Genomic DNA, 20,585 nt, shown 5'->3' on the forward strand with positions numbered 1-20,585 from the left:
TTTTGTAGTTTTTTGAAGTACGTATGGGTGAAAAAGTGTATGAAAATATGTGTAATGTTGTTTAAAATGTAAAAATGTGAGTTTGAAATGGTATAACAAACAAACACTGAGTTATGGAAGGTAATGATATAATAACACAATAAGGACAATATAAATTATAGGAAGGAAAATAATAAATATGACAACTCATGCAAGCAAAAAAGACTGAAACTCCAAAATAAAATATTCCCAATGTATAACACAATTTTTATTATTGGCGGGTTTCAAAACATAATACACACACACACACACACACACACATATATATATATATATATTGTAATTAGTGATACACTTGTTATAAAATTTATAGAATTTCTAACATTACACATGTGATGGATGTTTCTTTCTCATGATAATGACAAACATAACAAATATAAGAATGAAGTTAGAATGTTGAAAAAAGATCCTTCAACCTCATATAATGTTTTTGCACAAATATAACAATTTTTAGTTTTAGAGGCCTTGGAATTACCACATTAGGACTTTATAATATAAGAATGATTACAAATAGAGATGTTGATCAATGAAATTTGATCAGTAACTCTCAAAAAAAAAAAAATTTTGATCAGTACAAAGTTTTTGGTGACTCCTGGCTCAAAATATCATAAAATTAACTACATCCATTATACTCCGAAGGCTAAAGAATCAGAATATTTTAATTTCAATGTTCTGTGTGTTTTGTTCTCTTCACTCTTTTTAGAGACCATGCGAACTTGGAACCTTTTTTTAGAGTTAGTTTGGTTCAGTTTTATGTTTTTGTGCATTATTAAATTGCAGTTCAGAGGGTGCAACATATTTATACATTAATTAAATCATGATAGTGGGCTACTAAGTGCGATTTTGTGATGCTTAACAAATGCCAAATGAATGTGTTTACAAAATGCTATTGTGATTTGAGCTCCAAAAAGCAAAACCAATGGGGCACTTAAACAAATTAATATTGTTCATTAATCTCCAATCATTTATCTTTGAGGAATGTTACAATTACAAATTATTTTACAATATTTTTACAAATTGTTGTTGCGGGTAACTTTTTATTGGTTTTCATACAGGCTCACCACTAACAACACTTTTTTATTTACCAATAATCATTCGTCACATCAATAATTTGTAAAAATGTTGTAAAATAGTTTATTTTTAACGTTACTTTTTATCTTTAATCATTGATATAGACTTTTAATGTCCGTTTGGGATCTGCTTATTTTGCTGAAACTGAAATTTTTTTGCTGAAAGTACTGTAAATAAAGGTAAAAGTTAGCTGAAATAGTACAGTAAGACTCATTAATAGTATCAAAAAGTGTAGTGAGACCCATAAATAATAGCAAAAATAAACTGAATAGTAAAATAATATGGCAAAAATAATTCATTCCAAACCCACACTTAATACCTCTTGTCACCCATGAGGCATATATTTTCATTCTCAAATATTTTGGGCAAGAATTGGGGTTGAATTTATAGATATCACCTGTCCACAAAATCAGCAAACTTTAGAGAGAGCAAAAGATCAATGTAGGATTTGACTTATCTGGCAGGTTTTGGGTATATGCATGGAAGCATGATCAAGTTGCTGGATGTATATATATTTCCTTAAAAAAAAAAAAAACAAATTGCTGGATGTATATCCTGTGCATTTCTGAGTGTTCTTGCTATCTTGAGGATTAAAATATTCCTTTTGAAATTATCTTAGAGTTATACTTATAAACCCCATGTCACCTTCTTCTTTTTTTATTTACCAAGGGAAGAAAATTACTATGCTATCCTACCATCCTATAATATATATAGTAATTTATCAAAGTGGAGGTTCAATAAAAAATCAAAATTAGATTATGATTGTACTCTAATTAATTTTGTGCAAAGTGTCATTTCAATTTAAATTTTATGTTTACTTTTTTATGAATTAAATTTTATGTTTATTATATTTATATGCATATGTATGTTGTATGAAAATTAAAAAAAAAAAACTCAATTCAAATTTTATTATGCTTCTATATAATATGATTACATACAATTTATTACTTATTAAGTAGATTTATATCTCAGCAAAAAAAAATAATAGAAACATTTTATATAAATAAAATATAAATGTGTGTATATAAAAAAAAGAAACTTTTAATTTCAACTATGGCAATAGCCCACCCCAGACCCACAGCAATAGCCCACCCCAGACCCACAGCAATAGCCCACCCCAAACCCACGGAAACACCCTAGAAACCCAGCCCAGACCCACGGCAACAACCCAGCCCAGACCCATGGCAACAGGCCACCTCACCACCACAGAAACACCCTACCACCAGCACCATGCACGAAACTCACAAAAAATCAAAGCAAAATCCTCATAAAACCCACAAAATCTCAATCCAAAAAGAAAACTCATCCCTAAATCCATCCCTAAATCAAAACCCATACCAAATTCTAACCCCAAAACCCATCAGAAACCACCCCAAATCAAAACCCGTGAACCATAAATCAACCAATCATCAATCGTAGTGCTTTAATCAATCTACGTTAACCAACACCATTGCATCACAAAGCTCAAAATCCGCAAAGAGAGCCGGAGCCAAAGAGAGGAGAGAGTCAGATTTTTTTTTGTTTGACATAAATGAAAGAAAGAGAGAGCAGGACTTGTGAGAGAGCAGAGAAGAGTGGAGAGAGCCAAACTGCCATGAGAGAGGAATTGTGATGTCGGAGAGAGAAGATATTGATTTTAAAATGATACAACCTATGAATAGTAGGTTGCATATATGCAACCTTACTGTAGCAGGTTGCAAATTTTTTTTAAGTTTCCATATTCGGTTGGAGCTGCTTTTTGTGGGTTTAGTGTGTAAAATAGCAACTGGGGGGGTGTTACACCCCCCACTGCTAGTGCTTTGAGGACCTGCTTCTAAACCACTCCAATTGAGACGGGTTTTTTAGTAAAGGAATGGACCGAAGATAGATTATAAAATTATCACTCTCGAAGAGCTTAAAACGGGGATACAATCGCAAAAACCTTAAGGTTAGAGATTTCAAGTTATATGTACCCAGAGTAGCAGTTCCATAATTTTTTTAAGGTAATCATTGAGAAACTTATATTATATAAAATTTAATATAAAAAAAACTTCATATAGCGACTATTAAAATAAAAAAACACACAAATACATAAAGTTTTATAATTTCCTTCCATATTTTGAAATCCTTGTATAATATTTCTTTCAAATTTGAGTTCAATAAAAATTTTCTCTAGTCTTTTCGTTTGGTTAGAAATGACCTAATACATTTAATGTGGAGCCGCCCTATGTACCCATTTTAAACCATGCCCCTTAGGCATACACACACAATCCCGTTGATGTCCAACGTTTACCTCTATCTCGCATAGCTCTTGTTCAATGTTGATCTAGATTAAGATATTGTTTGAGTTCTTAGGACAACTTGACAATGGAGGTTTTTTAAATCCTACCAACTCATTGTGAAACAAGTGGATTTTATTTTTCCATATCATCAATTATTTGAATAGATTTCAAAATATTATTAGTTAATGTTTGTGAATATTGATGGCTTGAAAGAATTGAGTTTACTCAACTTAATTTACAGTGAAATAATATTAAATTGTCATAACCTAGAAGAAGTTGGCATTTTATGTTTGAGGAAAAAAACTCGGGTGTTGGATTTTATATTTTCATATTATCGATAATTTGAATAGATTCCAAAATATTATTAATTAATGTTTGTTTAAAGGTCGATGAAGTGAAAGGATTGAGTTCACTCAACTTAATTTACACCGTTGTGCACTTTTGGTGTGGTGGCAAATATAAGTGCTTATAAGATGTGGGGGTAAGAATCGGAGTTCAAGTCACTAGGAAGGAGCTTTCAACACATATACACTTAGATTAGGCTAGAGTATAACTTCTATCTTGTGTATATATTGTTAGGTTCTAAAAGTTTAGAACAATTGGCAAACCATGAATACAAACTTGTTTAGATATAGATCTTAGAGTCTATGAAATTATATTAGACAGTGCTCAAAGTGTTGTAAGTCAAAATTCAAAGAACATATAAGCTACAGATTCAGAAAGTCAAAATCAGATTGGTTTGATCGATTAGGAGAATTTTCGATTAATCGAAGTTTGCATATCAGCAAATGTAAAAAACCTATAACTTGTCCGTTTCAAGCCCAAATCGCAATCCGTTTTTCCAGTATTTAAAGGACATTATAAGCTAACCCTAGGGGTGATTTTTAGAGAGAGAGGTGAGTGCATCTTGTGCCTCCAATTGTAGATCTTGGGCTTTTGTACCCAAAACTCTCTAAAGTCTTCTTCTACTGACAACATTTCTTGAAGAATCTCAAGATCTAGTATTGTGGAAATTGCTACATACAAGATCAATAACTGATGGTGATCTAAAACCCTCGAGGGAGATCTCAAAGTCACAAAGTGGGTGTTTGTGTTCAACAAATTCAAGATAGAAGAGTCCGTAAATTCGGAGCTGCATGTGGTCGTGTGAGTAAGTTTTACAAGAGGTAGTTTTAGATTTAGGGTTTAAATCTATCGTAATCTTCCATTTTATCACAGTGGATTTGTTTTCCTTGAGGATAGCTAGGTTAAATCCTCCCCAGGTTTTTTACCTTAAAACGATTGATTTCATTGGTTTTCCTAAGTAATCATATAGCTGCCTTCTTTACTTTTCTGCACTAGGTAATATGATTACATGAGTTTAACTTAAATCTAAATAATTAACCTAAGTAACTACTTGGCTAATTCATTAGGTTAAACTAATCTAATTTTCAAGGGGTCTAAACAAACACACACACACACACACACACACACATATATATATAAAACTTAATTTAGAGTGATATAATCTTAAATGATCATGATCGGGAAGAAATAGGCATTGTGTGTTTGGGGAGGAAAAAAAAATTTCTGGTGCTTTTTCGGAATTTTTAGGGGATAAAATAATTAGCTAGATGCATAAGATGAAATTTTGTTGTTCATTTTGTCACGAAAGATTTGGTAATATAATATAGGTAATTTAAAATTTATATTTCTAATAAATTTCCTTGTTTAACAATGAGATTTAAATTGAACAAAATTTCTCTCTAAACTAGTTTCTCTCTAAACTAGTTTGGAGAGAAACCCTTCAAACTTATCATATATCTTTTTTTTAGGTGTGAATTTTGAAAATCTAACTGTTGAATTTCATGTTCCTTATGTTCTTAACATGCATATCAAATTTCGTTCAAATCGGATTTTATTTACTATTTGATCAATGAACTTATTTTTTATACACAATTTTAGATTACAAAAACTTGAAATTTTAATATTTGGTTGATGACATAGCAATTAATTTTTGATTTTCTTGAAATTTTGCAAGCATGAATAATATAATAATCCAACGGTTAGATTTTCAAATTTCATACTCAATATAAAAATATTTAATAAGTTTGAAGGGTTTCTCTCCAAACTAGTTTGGAGAGAAACTTTTTCCATTTAAATTTAAATTAAGTAATTCAGATTCTTATGCAATCTCATTGTTTTCCTTCAATTCCTTATTTCTCTCTCACACACACATATTATACTTTTTTTTTATTGAGAAAAAACACACATATATGATATATATATATATATATATATATATATATATATATATATATATATATATATATATAATTGTACACATCATCAATATTTACTCTTATTATTATTATTATTATTTTTATTTATTTAAATTGACAATATTCAATCCATTTACTACAATGCACGGATAGGGTCAACAAAATTACTTTGATATTATTGGAAAAATTTGAAACTCATGGTCAAGAGAATTTCTCATTTTTTATTTATGTCCAGAAATAAAAACTGTCACGACCTGTATGATCAGCGATTCAGAGTAGATACATATTTAGATTAAATAGGTGGCGGTCCACATAAGCCAGCAAGTGTAAAAAAGGTGTTTATTATGTTTCCTCGATCTACATCATTTCACGTGCATCATGGTCCTTCTGCATAATGAAAAATGGTTTCCAACAATCCACTCTCAATGTCTCAACCAACCAAAATCAAGTTGAAATACATTCTGACTTCATTAAAGACTGTTACATATGAGGAACACACCCTCACCCACTTTGCTGCTAAATCCCCCACACCATGTCAATCATTTTATTCGATTAAGATATAGAGGTTTAGGTAATGGGAATAAGGGAATATTGTTATTGAATTTGAAGGCAAGCATATAATGGCTGTTTCTTTTGGCCAGCTACTCCCTTTGTATAAATCATTAGAAGGTTCTTTCATTGATATCACAATTTCTATGGAGTTTATCTTTGGCCTTGGTTAATTGGATAAAAAAAAAACTTGAGACGTGTAATAGTTTGTGAGTTACATGCATGAATTTTATTTTGGATTGGCCTTATGGTTTGGCATATGTTAGATTAGAGGGTAACTAATTTGTAGTCATTGTTTCTATACTTGTTTGATCACCTTGAACGACGTAATCTTGGTTTTAAAAACCAAATAGGACTGGCCGATTGAATTGGGAATCAGACACAAATTCATCAGGTAAAACTCCTAAATCCGAGAATCAAGAGCAAAAACAGTTATTTAATTGTACCGTGTTTTAAAACCATGGATATAATGGTAGCGTGAAATTAATTTGTGAAAATCTCAGAGACCATAAATTAGTGGAACTCGATATTTTTTAGGGTAAAAATATTCATTTATTATACTTCTAGAGTATTCTTCAATTTTCTTGTAGGGCGTAAACAATCTATTTTACAACCAGTGAGACTTCAATGTTTTCGTTGAGGTTTTAACTTCAAGGAAAAATGGTCATTTTAGGCTAAAATTTTTATTTTACATGTTTATCAAACTTTATATTTGACATTAGTTAAAAATTCACATCATAAATTCATAACGGGTGATATAATTGAATTAAGGAGCAAAATTGTAATTTTTCTAGGTGAAAATTTGGATTTTTGATTACGCCATGTGAAAGAATGATTTACATTGATATACAAATTATTTCAAAGTGAGCTTTAATGCATGGAATTAAAATTAATTGATTTTGATTGGTCATCCATAAAGATATATAACAAAAATCTATCAAAGTCGTAGTTTGAAAAAGATATAATTCATACAAGAATCAATCATTATAAGGAAGAAAAATCAGATTATAACCAATCTTATTCTACTCTTTAAACAAAAAAAAAAGTTGTTAGTTCCTATTAGTTCAGTTAAAGGATTATCATGATCTTGCATGCATTGAAAAATTACAAGACAATTATGAAATTTCTATTTATTAAAATTAATTAATTATCTTTTAAAAAATAATAATTAAACTCATAATTTGAAAGATACAATTCTAGTTGGAATCTTCCTCATCGAAAGAAGAGTAGGTCCATTATGATTATATTTTTAAAACATGGATTTGTCATTCAAAACACCAAAAAAGAAAATTCACAAAAATTAAAATCTAGGTCAAAGTTGCACTCAACTAGGCCTTGAAGTCTATGAGAGATTGAGAGGTAAATTGGTACTCTAATTTCTATCTTAAAATTATTCCACGTTCATTTTATTTTTCTTGTCAAATTTTGTAAATTTTAACATTATGAGGGATAAATGCATCATTTTATAACTCGGAAGTTCCCCAAGTTACCAGAACTCTTAAAAGATTTGACTATAAACAAATAAAGTAATTATAGAAAATGGAGACTTTTGGCTGAAATTTATTAAAACCTTTAAAGATTCCACCCTTACCTCTAAAAGCCACCAGTTTCATAGATAAATTCATCGTTTTCCCTTATCAAGACCTCCATTTTAAGGCTCAATATTTTAGAACATCGTTCGTGATTTTTCAAAAAGGTACTATGTGTACTATTCTTGCTACTTAATAATAATGGAAAATACATGAAGCATTGAAAATTAATTATGTTAATATGTAAGGAATTGCATGATTTGTTAACCTGGAAAAGATTAACATCCTTGATTTAAACCGATTTCTTCTGTAGAAGCTTGTCCTAGATTTCCCAGTACAGAGTCATCAATGTTTAGCTTGAAATAGCCCACTAAAGGTGGTGACCAACTTATAAGTCTACTTACATTTTCTAGCTTGGTTCCTCTGGTTGGTCAAGGGTAAACATCAATGGATAGAGTTTTGATTCTATCAAAATTGTTCATTGATTAAAAAGCTTGACCACAAGGACTTTCTTGTTACGAGCATTCTAGATTTGCCATAAAGCTATGGGAAAAACAAATTGCCAAAGGGGATTTGTATTGATGGAAGTCGGTGAGTCAAGGTTAGAAAGGGATTTGGAATGATCATAAAATTTTAAGCATTTCCCAAACATTCTCTAAGAACATGTATTAAAGTCTCGAGAGCATTCTCACGGATCGGGCAGGTGTCACCCATGTTTTCAAAAATAATATTCTTCTATTTTTAAAGATTTTTCGTTGAGAGAAGTACTATGTTCATAACATTTTCACAAAAAATTATAAGTAATTATTTGTTATTGATCCAAATTTGAACCTACTATTGAAATTACTTTTTTTACTTCAATAATAACAACTTGTCACTTATAATTTGTTATGAAACTATTAAACATAGCATTTCTCTACGAGAAGTCAAGCAAATGTAAGTGAAGACCCAAAGGACTATATATAGATTTTCCAAATGCACTTCCAAGACGAGAGTTTAGGAAGGGCGATTGTGATAGAATTCCTCCATAGTCAGGGACGGAGGCAGGATTTTAAGTTAAGGGGGCGATTTTGACCTCTAGTTTGGCAACTTTTTAGTTGCGGAGATTTTTTTTTTTTAGTTTTTAATGTGTGCATTTGCTAGGTAAAGACAAAATTATTCTATTTAAAACTTTTTAAAGGGCAGCTGTTTATTTGAGTAAAATTGATTTATTAGACTTAATTTTTTTTAGCTATGCTATTGGTGATTTTTGTTGTTGCACAAATGTTTTTGGGCTAGTATATGTTGTTTTAGATTTTAAATCTATAAATTTTTTTAAAGGCCTTTAAAATGAGAAAAGTGCTAGAAGTATATTGATGATATAGTGAGTGATTATTGATAAGTAAAAAAATAATGCAAGTAATAATCCAGATGCGAACCAATAAGAATTTGTACCTCAACAGTTTATAAAAATATTGTAAATAAGTTTGTATCTTTAACGTTACTCTAAAAAGATTCAATAATATTGTTAAAGTGGTAAAATGTAATTTTATAGAATAAAATTACTAAAATTAATACATATATATATATATAAATATATATTTTTTTAAATTAGGGGGGGCCACTGCCCCCCTTGGTCAATGAATGCCTCCGTCCCTGTCCATAGTCAAGCTCAGAAGCATCGGTTTCAACGATTCTGAAAATATTTGGGGAAGGAAGACTTAAGCATATATGGAAGAGTTTGACATGTTTTTTGAGTTTTCTATGGAGTGTTTGAGAGAGGAGTTTGAATTATGTTGTTGGGGTGTTTTTGATATACGTGTGGGTGAAAAAGTATGTAATGTTGTTTAAAATATGAAATGACGTGTTAAAACTAATATACCAAATACTTCTAATAGCTTCAGCAATAGAATTCATTAAATAAAAGTAAAATCTACATAGAATTTAAAATAAATAAATTATACGTTTCTAGACTGAATTTAATTATTGACAAAAAAAAAATAAAAGAAGAAGATGCGTTTGTGATATTAACTATAAATAAAATAAAATAAAAAAGTTATGTAAATGTGCTCATCCAAAACGAAAAAGAATCGTGAGCACTGAGCAATATATCGTGCGATTAATAGCGAGTGAGAGGGCAGTGAAGTACACGGTAGGGGATATTATTCGCTATGAATTGATGGCGGCATGGCTAGGATTGTACGGAAAGCGAACATCCACATGTTAAACATAATATAAAAAAATAAAAGCAAAAAAGAAAAGCACCTTAGTTTGTCTATGGTCCCAAAAAATAGTAATAAAAAACTAAGAAATATCCTAGTTTTCACTGATCCAGGTCTCATCTCGCTGTCTCTCTCTCAGTCAGTCACACACAAATATTTCTTTCTTTAACTTTTTTGGCAACAAAATGTCAAAAAATACTTCAAGATAAATATAAAGAGGACCTGTTTTAGCTATAAAAGGGAAGGCACTCTTTCCTTTCTTGAACACAAACCCAGTATATATATATATATATTTTTTATGTTTTATCTCTAACATATAATTGGTGTGACTTTTGGTCCTAGTTCATACCTAACAGGCTATCACGGTTCAGGTACCTGAGCAGCCACCAGCATTTCCTCAACAAGGTAAAGAAGAAAAACCCACCAGTACCAGCTCTTCCATTTCTTTTTGGGTACTAATTTTGCATGTTCATGAGCCATTATTGGTAGACTTTTCTGGGTTTTCCATAACTAGATCTGTGCTATAGCTAGGTACTTTACTAGGGTTTCCTGCTAAATTTGAAGACAAAATTTTATTTTATTTTTGAAAAAAGCAAGCTATTTCTTTGTTTCTTGCTATTTTATGTGTTGGGTGTTATAAGAAATGAAAATGTGTACGGCTTGGTTTTTAAGGATGGCGAGGGAGAAGATCAAGATCAAGAAGATTGACAACGTGACGGCAAGGCAGGTTACCTTTTCAAAGAGAAGAAGAGGACTTATTAAGAAAGCTGAAGAGCTTTCTGTTCTCTGTGATGCCGAGGTTGCTCTCATAATTTTCTCTGCAACAGGAAAGCTCTTTGAGTTTTCCAGCTCAAGGTATTGCACTTTCTTCTTCTTCTTCTTCTTCTTGTATTTTTCTTTTATACAGATATTGCTTTGAAATAAAATGACTGAAAAGAATACATATGGTCAATCCTGACTAGTCTGTTGAGGATCCGTAGATAGTTGACTCCAAAATTTTAGGACTAAAGGTTGGTTGTTGTTGTGTATAGTTTTCTTTGTAGAGATCACTGTAAGTTTTGGTCTATGTATGAATCTTCTAGTACTCCAGTATTTTGGTTTCTCTGTATGTGTTCGTCTGTGTGTGAGAGAGAGAGAGAGTTTGCGGTTAAGTTAGAGGGTTCAAGTCCGTGTCATCCTCATTTAAATCAAGAAAAACGAGATCTTTCCTCAAATTTCATGCTTTTTGCGAACAAGAAATCTCTTACCTTAAACTCATATATGCAATCTGTCGTGGAACTTTTAAGGTTCTCTTAGGTGTTCTAGGGGATGTGAAATCAATTAAAGCTCATAAGGGAGTTTCCTAGATCGTCTAGATTGAGCTTATGGAATAACAGTTTTAATTTTGCTTGTGGTAGTAGCAGCTAGCAAAGTTGTGTTTCAGCCGCAGGTAAAGAAAGATATGAAAGTTTGTTCATCAAAACAACTTCTGGGTGTTTCAGTTTTCTGCTTTGGAGGCTTAACTAATAGAAATTTTCTTCACGTTCGTTTTTGTTTTTCTGGTTTTTCACATGAAATCCTTGTATCCCATGTTGGAACGTCAAGGCATTAATTTCTACTATCAATGATCTAATCTTTGGCTAATTTTTTTTGATGAATAATCTGTGGCTAATTGTGTACACTTTTATAATAAATTATATATTCTGTGTGCTCATCGTCATGTTGTACTGCAAGGTTTAGTACCATGTAGCTTTTATTATCTTCAGTCATCAGGCATTAAATATAGGTACCATGGTACTTGGGTGGGGGCATGCCTCGAAGAATGTCCATTTGTAAAAAGAACTTTCCAATATGCAGTTTAGGTCATGGCGTAGGTGTCATTTATCACATTCCCACCCAAAAAAAAAAGGTCAAATGTTAATGTGTCTAATCAAGTAATCTTGGAAAAATTCTACATCAATGTCAATTATGTTATGAGCTAATTAATGACCTTTGAATATACTGCTCCCTAGGCCTTCACGTACGGTAGACATCTGTTTGTGAAAACATATAATTGAAGATAATGGAGTTGAAGTCTGGAGACATATATGATCATGTATATGATGTTTCTCTCTATAAACTTCACTAAATATGAGGTAAGCATGTTTTAGCTCTATTTTGGTCTCTTAGCAGACGAAAGTTTGAGTGAACAAGCTAATTAAGTTGGTCCTTTTTACAACAATGTTTTGAGTAATGGTTGTAATTAATTAAAGCATGCATGTCTGAAAACCAATTGAGAAAGATGATTAGCCTTGGTAGAGGCCTATATGCGCAGAAAACGAGTTCAAGCAAAATGGGAATTGAAAATTATACTGAATAGTTTCAGATGGAATGCACTAATGATAAAGTAGCCACCATCTTTATTAAGTAGTAAACGAGAGGAAGTTATGTAAGATGGTCTGGTTTTGTGTAATGAAAAATGGTGGATGGGATAGGATAAAGAAGTCTGAACAAAGTACCAAGTGTATGAAGGAGTGAAAATAGAGGATTAGATGAAGAGTATGAAATTGCCAATCATCTGAGGTAGAATATTAATGTATATGGAGCTAAATAGCAAAAAAGAAGAAGAAGATTCAATTAGTATATCTTATGATTGGTTGAGATTACAACTTTCTTGAGTCAATTTAGAGAGTAAACTTTGCCTTGAATGTCCATGACACCAATTAGAAGAAAATGTTTTGATCTTAAATGATTAAACTTTTCTAGATTACTTCCTTAGAACAACTATAGTACAGACCTTCAGGCTTTCGCCTCTTTGTTCAAAAGAAGAAAAAAAAAAGTGACATTTGAAAGAAATAAAGTTTTGATTGGATGTATGTCTTGTCAACTAATACTCATCAGTAGAATCTTATAAGAAAAATTCTGGTGCCACAAGTTGGTGGCACCAGATGAACTCATCTTATAACTTCAATTTCTCATTGCAATTTCCAGGTCTATGTTTGTAGTGTCAAAAAAGTAGGTCTTTTGATATTGTAAATCTCGCATAAGAGTAACAATAAAGTATATAATTTAAATTCTACATTTAACATAAGAACTTTACACTAATAATCAAATACATTAACCTGACATTACTTTGTTATTTAGAAGCAAATACTTGCCTAAAACCATCTTTTTAATGTTAGGGATATTACAAAATTTATTACATATATATCAGCATTATAAAGTTGAGCGTTGATTTTTAAAGACAAAAAAGAGAGAGTAAATTTTAGTTTCATTTTTTATATTGTTGATGTGACACTAATCACATTCATTGTCATATTAATTCTTAAGTTATTTTGTAATAATTAAAATTAGAAGTAATTTTAGCATTTTCCTAATTATATTGCTTAGGTTTAAATTAAGCCAACCTGAACAGCTTCATAGCCATCATCATATAGCCATCCTCACATTAATTAAGAGATTCAGTCATGGTTATATACTTAATTCCTAGGCTCAGTCTTCTGTATATAGTACCTTAATTTCTCTGGATAGTATCCCTCTCTCTGTATAGCACTTTCTTCTTAATTGGTTAACAACTTAACATATATGACCAGAGGCCATCGAAAATGAACATTATGGGAAGGCAGACCACCGTTATTAAAGATCTTCTCTTGATTTGATAAGGAAGTCTTACTAACTCACTTTTAGGCACAATGGTCAGTAAGGCAGTCCAGTGCTTGAGTTGACTAGACTAGTTTGGCTGTTTGTGAGCATTTTAATTCGGAACTTGAGTATTTTTTACCTCCAGAAGTCATGGTTTCTTGCGAGCATTAATTTTGAGTATCAAAATAATATTATAACTTTAATTGTTAGGGGGCATAAATTGAAGACATAAGCCAATATGCCAATAGCTTTGAGTCAATAGCTTTGTAGCTCAACTGATTGATATTTTTTGGTGTTTTCAAGACATCTAGAGTTGAAATCCTCCTTTTCCCATTATAACTATTCAATTGTTAAAGAGACATAAGCTCACATTGGATATTGTCCAAGAATTATCATTAATTTGATTACACGTGATTAAATTATTAAATAGCTCTTGTCTACTCACAAAAGAAATGCAAACTAGCAAAGTATTGGCATTTTTCTTTTTTGGTGTTTCATATTTGTATATAAACCCCACCCCTCCCTCCTCTACTATATTCTATATACCTCTCTCTCTCTCTCTCTCTCTCTCTATATATATATATATATATATATAAAGCAATGCCAAAGTACTATATATAGTATATAAGAATATTCTTTTATTAATCATATTTGAAAATAACGGTCCATTTAAAAGGACGAGGTTTTATTTACTTAGTTTAAGGATAGTTACAATATGCAGCTAATCTTGCAACTAGAACCCTTTCTCTTATAAATAGTAACAATATGATGCCAATTAAGTTATAAGGCTCTTGACAAGGATGAGGTTCTCAAGTTAATTTGATGCTAACAATTTGCTAATTGCTTAGCTAGGAGAATTCATAAATATACATATTACAAGCCAAAGAAATGAGTGAATAATATAATGTCTTTGAAGGTTTTGATGTTGTATTTGAATGTACTACAATGATTTCCAAAAGTAGTTATTTTCAGTTTATCAAAACTGAAGTTGTTGTGTTCCTTTTGTTATCAACTGTCTTTCTTAATTTCGTTAATTTCTACAACTTAAGTTATATGATCAAAGTGTGGAAGAACTTAACACAGGGTCAGTTCCTCCCCTAGGTCACTTAAACAATTGTTTTAGGCCTCTAAGTGGAAGAATATCGTCCCCTAATTTTGATCCTATAGCATAATACTCATATAACAGCCTATGGTTAATATATACCATATCCATGGAGGGGGTTCTATGCTTTATTTTGTATAAAGTGGTTAATGTTTAGCTAAAAAAGAAAGAAATCTATATACCATTATTTCTTTCTCTTAACTTCAAAAAGTCTTTCCATCATTTAAAAAAAAAAAAAATCTACCCATCAAATCCCTCTCCCTCTCTCTCCAATATTAAAATGCATGTTTATTTCTCATAAATATTCATAAGGTAAGTATTATATATATATATATATATATTCACTAATTTGGTTTTAGGTGAATACATCTATTAGGTTTATTAAGTGAAGCGGCAATAGTGTTGTTGATAAATTAGACTTTATTGCTTTACACTTCAAAAAATATTTTATAACCATATTATATATAGTTAATAATATCCTATAAATTTATCCTTTTTATAAATATTCTTTAATTATAAATGTTTTTTAGAAACATCAATTGAATCTAAATAATACTAGCAACAAATAAAATGTAATAGCAAATTTAGATGAAAATCTCACAAATGAGCAAAAAATTCTTTAAATAGAGTTAAAAGATAACAAAATATTAATAAAATATAATTGTAATAATGAAAATTGAAAATAAAGATAATAATATTCAAGCATGTAATATATAACAGTCTTTTATGAAGAATATACCAAAAAAATAAAATGAGAAGAGCATACAAAAATTAGAACATGCAATATTACCGAAAGTATTGCTGTAAAGAAAATGGAAAGATCTCATTTGAAGTTCTTACTGTAGACCTCAAATTGTATTAAAGTGACCTTAAACTTATGAGTTGACATCAATGTTCAAGATTAGGCTAATGTACAAGAAAAGACTAACTTCTTTTGATATTTGATTATGTGGTGACCTTTTTAGGGTTAGCCTATTGGACAATAAATCTAAATGGGAAAAAAAAAAAAAAGAGGAAAGGAAAACATTGAAGTTAGGGGCTGCTTATATGTGAGAAACAATAATATCCAGCAAATTGGCTGTAGTTATCGTGATTGTCCTTTGACTTGGAAAAGAATGGCTGCAGTAATCAATAATTAGTAAATTGGTCATTTTTTCCTCCCATTAAAATTAAAACTATCCCAAGCTACTTGACATAGAGTCCTTACATTACACTAGGGGTGGAAGTGACATAAAGTGCATAATTTAAACACTGTTGTGCCCATGTGTCCTTCAATTTGGCATGGAGATTTGATGTGTTAGAATGAGAGACATGAGTTTTTTTTTTTTTTAGACATAATTACAATTTGTTGTTAACCCCTCAGCATGAACCATTTTCTCTCTAAACTCTCAAGCACTCAGCGGGACATGAGTTTGATATGAATACAAATCGTTTGTACCATTTTTTTGTGATTCATTTTATACTTCACCAATCAAAACTTGTTTTGCTTTTGTTTTACTTTCCTTATAAAAGAATTAAAGTTTAAAATGGAAAAAGTGGTACAGAGGACCTGTAATTGAGTTGATATTAGGATAGAAAAGGGGAGATAAAACTCTTATACCATGATATAAAGTATAAGAAAGGAAGCTTTTGAACCATCTTTTCTAGCCCGATAGTGAGCGATTACTCAACAATGAACACTTACTGAAAGCGGCAGAGAATGAGTACCTATCCCTTACGAGATTCGAACCTGTGTCTTTGACATGAAAAGGAGATGTCCTAAAAACTACATAGAAGGGACCAAAACATTATTCTTCATATAAAGGGGAGAGGTTCACTAGTTGAGGTTGGAGATTTGCACATATATCTAACCCCAATTTTGGGGATGAGGGGGTTTGATTTTGTGGCTCTATAAGATAGATCTCTCTAGGGATGAAAAGAAGTAGCCGAAGAAAATCTTTCTCAAAGGTGGGGTAAACTACTCTAAATCTAATGAAGAATACATATCATAGATTAAGAAATATAGGGAGAGAGAGAGAGTTACAATTGTTGCACTTTAAGTGGGTATAGGAAAAATGAATCAAGATTGTTGATGTATAACTGAATTGGGCCTTAATATCACTAACATGAAGAATGCAAACATGGATAGGATAAACCTAAAACCTAGGGACATCTTTACCTCGCTTGCAAGCTTTGTGATTGCTAAGCTCATAAATAATAAATTCCTGTTGTGGGTATATATATATATGGTGGATCCTTCAACCCAATTGGATTGAACTTCTGGTTGGAGTAGTGTCTTAATGTTTGGGTTCCTCGTGGACGCCCTAGGTACCTCCCTCCCTTAACAACTGTTATAGATATAATTATACTCTTTTAAGAAAATGTAAACTCTGTATTAGAAACTTTTTAGTGTTTGGTCCTTGTGCTTGCTTGCAATAAGCTAAATCACCCATTCTGTTAGGCTTGGTATTTACAAACTTCTAAGGACCATTGCGAGATCACTTTTCACCTATATATCTTGATGTATGCTCGGTCAAGAATATATCTAATCTTCTTTAGTTATAGAATATTACCTTCTCATCCATTATCTATTTGCTGCTTTAGAAATTCAGTTCCATGAGTGAACCATCTTCTAACTATGTCATCCTTTCGTCTTGTGAAGTATGAAGGAAATACTTGAAAGGTATCATCTGCACTCTAATAGCCTTGAAAAAATGGACCAGCCTTCTCTTGAACTGCAGGTAATATATTTGACCAGATATTTTGTATTTTAGGCGGAGAGGGGGCGTGTATAAAGGAATAAAACCATCCAATATATGCATCTTCCCTTTTGTAATATGTGGATCCCTAGTTGTAAGGTCGATACATTCTGAGAGGGAGGGTGCATACATTTGATGCATGAGACGATTTCGTTGTAATGCTTCATACAAAATTTTGTGGAAGTGACGACATTTCATATACTGTAAATCTGAATACCATATAGGGATTTCCTGTCCTTCAAGCCTTACATGGTTTTTTTAACTGTCAACTCTTCCTCATTGTCAGCTGGAGAATGGTAACCACATCAGATTGACTAAGGAAGTGGCAGATAAGACCAACCAACTAAGGTATATTATCAGTTGCTAATAGGATCGCCCCTCCATATATTTTCTGATATTAATTCCATTACCTTCGACAACAGGCAGATGAGAGGAGAGGATCTCCAAGGACTAAATTTAGATGACTTAATGAAATTAGAAAAAGTTCTTGAAGCAGGACTTAACCGTGTGCTTGAGTCTAAGGTTTGTGCTAAATTTAATTGTTCTCTTAGCTTCTGTGTGTGCGTGTGCGTGCGCATTAAACTTTCTTTGCATGGCCTTACGAACATAAATTGACATGGAACTTCCTTTTCTTTCAGGAAGAGAAGATTATGGATGAGATTACTACACTTGAAAAAAAGGTTAGCAAACAGTTTTATTGTATCCAAATCATTATATTTCAAAAATATATTACAATAATAATGACAGAATATATCTTTCTTCTTTTGTCATTATATGGGATGAACTTCATGGTTCAATTGTTGTTGAAGGTTATATATGGTAGTGTCAGTACCTCCTATAAACCTCCAACCTATTTGCACATTCTTAAACAAGAACAGGTAAACGAAAATGAAAGGTGGTGTGGTGGTAATTATAAGCTCAAATTTTATGTGTTTATTGTTTGTGGCTTAATTTCTAGATTACGAAGCAAGTTCTCCAGCAAAAGTTTGTTCACTTAGGTTGTCATCTGGTGAACCTGCATTCTGTTTTCTTCATTGGACAAAGATGTCTTGAATAAAATGTTTGAATATTGAAAATAATTCTTCTTCTTTTTCTTTTCTTGAAGTGTGTCGAGCTTATTATCTAGGCTACATTTAGTTAATTACTCTAAGATGTATTATTACTACCATTGACAGCTAAGTTAGTCCAAATTTCACTGGTGCCTTTGTTCATTTGCGCATTCTTCTACTGATTACAAATGCAGGGATCTCAGCTGTTGGAAGAGAACAAGCAACTAAAACAGAAGGTAAGAAATGCTATATGTTTTTTTTAGGCCTTCTAAGTGTTATTTATTTATTTATGTGATGAATTATATGAGTCTTCCTTAAGCGTCGCAGACCTCCTCTATTCATAAATGATACTCCGCTTCTAAGGTTTCCAATCCATAAACTTATTCACTTTTAGGACCACATACATACGTAACATACCGTTGCAAACTGTGACAATATTATTCTTCTTCTTCTTTTAATTAAAATTCCATATCGATATTAACTCGAGAGAATGGTTATTTACTATACCAATTAGACGATGAGGAAGAGCAGGAAAAAAAAAATGTAGTTGCCTTAAGGGTAGAGTGTTATTTTAAATGATATAAGCCACAAGTTTTTACATTTTCTCAATCCCCTAGATGAATTAGTGTATTTTAACAGCCCTTTACATGCCATCATCTATGAAATGATGGATGAGATTTTTGAATTGCAGATGATGATGTTGTCCAAGGGAAAAAGATCCGGTGTTGTGGACTCGGACATCATGATCCAAGAAGAAGGCATGTCATCAGATCAGTCTGTCACCAATGTCTATAGCTGCAACAGCGGTCCTCCTCCAGAGGATGATAGTTCTGATACATCTCTCAGATTAGGGTAAGTAGTAACACTTAAAAAGGAAGTTATATTTTGTGTTGCTTCTGTTTTAGAATGTGAGGCGTCACAAATCACAAAATCTTTTTGAAAATGCATTTCCCATTTCCCATGCATGATATGGTCAAATAAGGGCACTGCTGCACTAAGAATTATCTTATACATCTGTCGAAAAAAAAAATAACCCTCAATCCAACCCAACCAGATCCGTACACACTCCTAGTATGTCTAACTGATGTCTCAATTGGTTAGAATCACAAACCTGTAAGCGAGTTACGAGATATTAGTTGAATACAAACGTCTACTTTAGGATATGATATGTGGTGATTTTTCATTGAATCTCCTGCAGGCTTTCCCTTCTCTAATTGAAGCTGGTGAAAAATGGAGCAGACTGATGATGAATAAGGCTGAGAACTGGACATATTAAAATGTTTTTATGTTACTAAGTTTAGTTAAAATGGAAGAAGTGACTATGGAACTTGTCCTATGTATATTTCTCTCTCCCTTGTGGCCGATGTGGTTGTTTTTTGTATTTTATGCATATGAATTAACTACTTCATTCAGCAGTTTGCAGTCAGAGCTCCAGGTTGCTAATGTTAAATTAATTAATGACTTCAGTGGATATTGAAGGAGTCCATTGTAACCTTCGCATTATGTACGTATATCTTGTATCTTGAAGGAGTCCTATATATATATATATTGGGGTTAAAAGCTGTGGTTGCACAAAGTGATTGTATCAAATTGAAGAAAATTTATAAATAAAAATAAAATATTATTTATATCACTATATCCTATTAGAATTAGGATTTCTAATTAAAGTGTTTGTTGTTATCTCATAAAAAAATGGAATAAAAAAAAATATATTATCTCTTTATTATTTTGAGAATGAAAGCATACTCTATTATTAGAGTCCAATTTGATATAAAATTTAAATTCTATCGAAAATATAATTGTTAATTAGCGTGTTATATTGCCATACTAAAAAAATAGAATTTTATAAAAGAAGAAACGTAATGTGAATAGATGGTTGAGGCAATAAGGATATAAGATAGATTTTTTTTCAAAGAATATATATTTTTAAAGTCCCAATTGATATAAAATTTAAATCCTGTTGAAAATAGAATTTTTTTTTTTTGAAACTGTTGAAAATAGAATTTTTAATCAATGTGTTATATTGCCATACTAAAAACAAAATAAAATAAATAAAATAAAGGTCTTTTGAATAGAATGAAAGGCAAAAAAAAAAAAAAAGTGATTGATAGTTGTAAGGAAATAAGATATGATTTTTTTAATCAAAACCTAATTATCAAATGTAGAAAGTTTAAAATAAATTAAA

The 20,585-nt window shown here is 31.3% G+C and overlaps 1 protein-coding gene across 2 annotated transcripts; it reads left to right on the forward strand.

The window, feature by feature from the left end:
• Positions 1-10,048: 10,048 nt before the first annotated feature.
• Positions 10,049-19,923, forward strand: LOC142619489 (MADS-box protein SVP-like). 2 transcript variants are annotated; one of them, XM_075792608.1, is made up of 9 exons: positions 10,049-10,316; positions 10,584-10,766; positions 17,255-17,333; positions 17,638-17,699; positions 17,774-17,873; positions 17,990-18,031; positions 18,595-18,636; positions 19,092-19,252; positions 19,599-19,923. In XM_075792608.1, exons 2-9 carry the CDS (start codon positions 10,585-10,587, stop codon positions 19,612-19,614), a joined length of 684 nt encoding a protein of 227 aa, XP_075648723.1. In that variant the 5' UTR covers positions 10,049-10,316; position 10,584; the 3' UTR covers positions 19,615-19,923. The 2 variants fall into 2 exon arrangements, with proteins under 2 accessions (XP_075648723.1, XP_075648724.1); XM_075792609.1 differs by having other exon boundaries at positions 10,314-10,442.
• The last annotated feature ends 662 nt before the right edge of the window (positions 19,924-20,585 follow it).

This window comes from Castanea sativa, chromosome 12 (assembly GCF_040712315.1).
Source record: "Castanea sativa cultivar Marrone di Chiusa Pesio chromosome 12, ASM4071231v1".
In the NCBI taxonomy this organism is placed as follows: domain Eukaryota; kingdom Viridiplantae; phylum Streptophyta; class Magnoliopsida; order Fagales; family Fagaceae; genus Castanea; species Castanea sativa.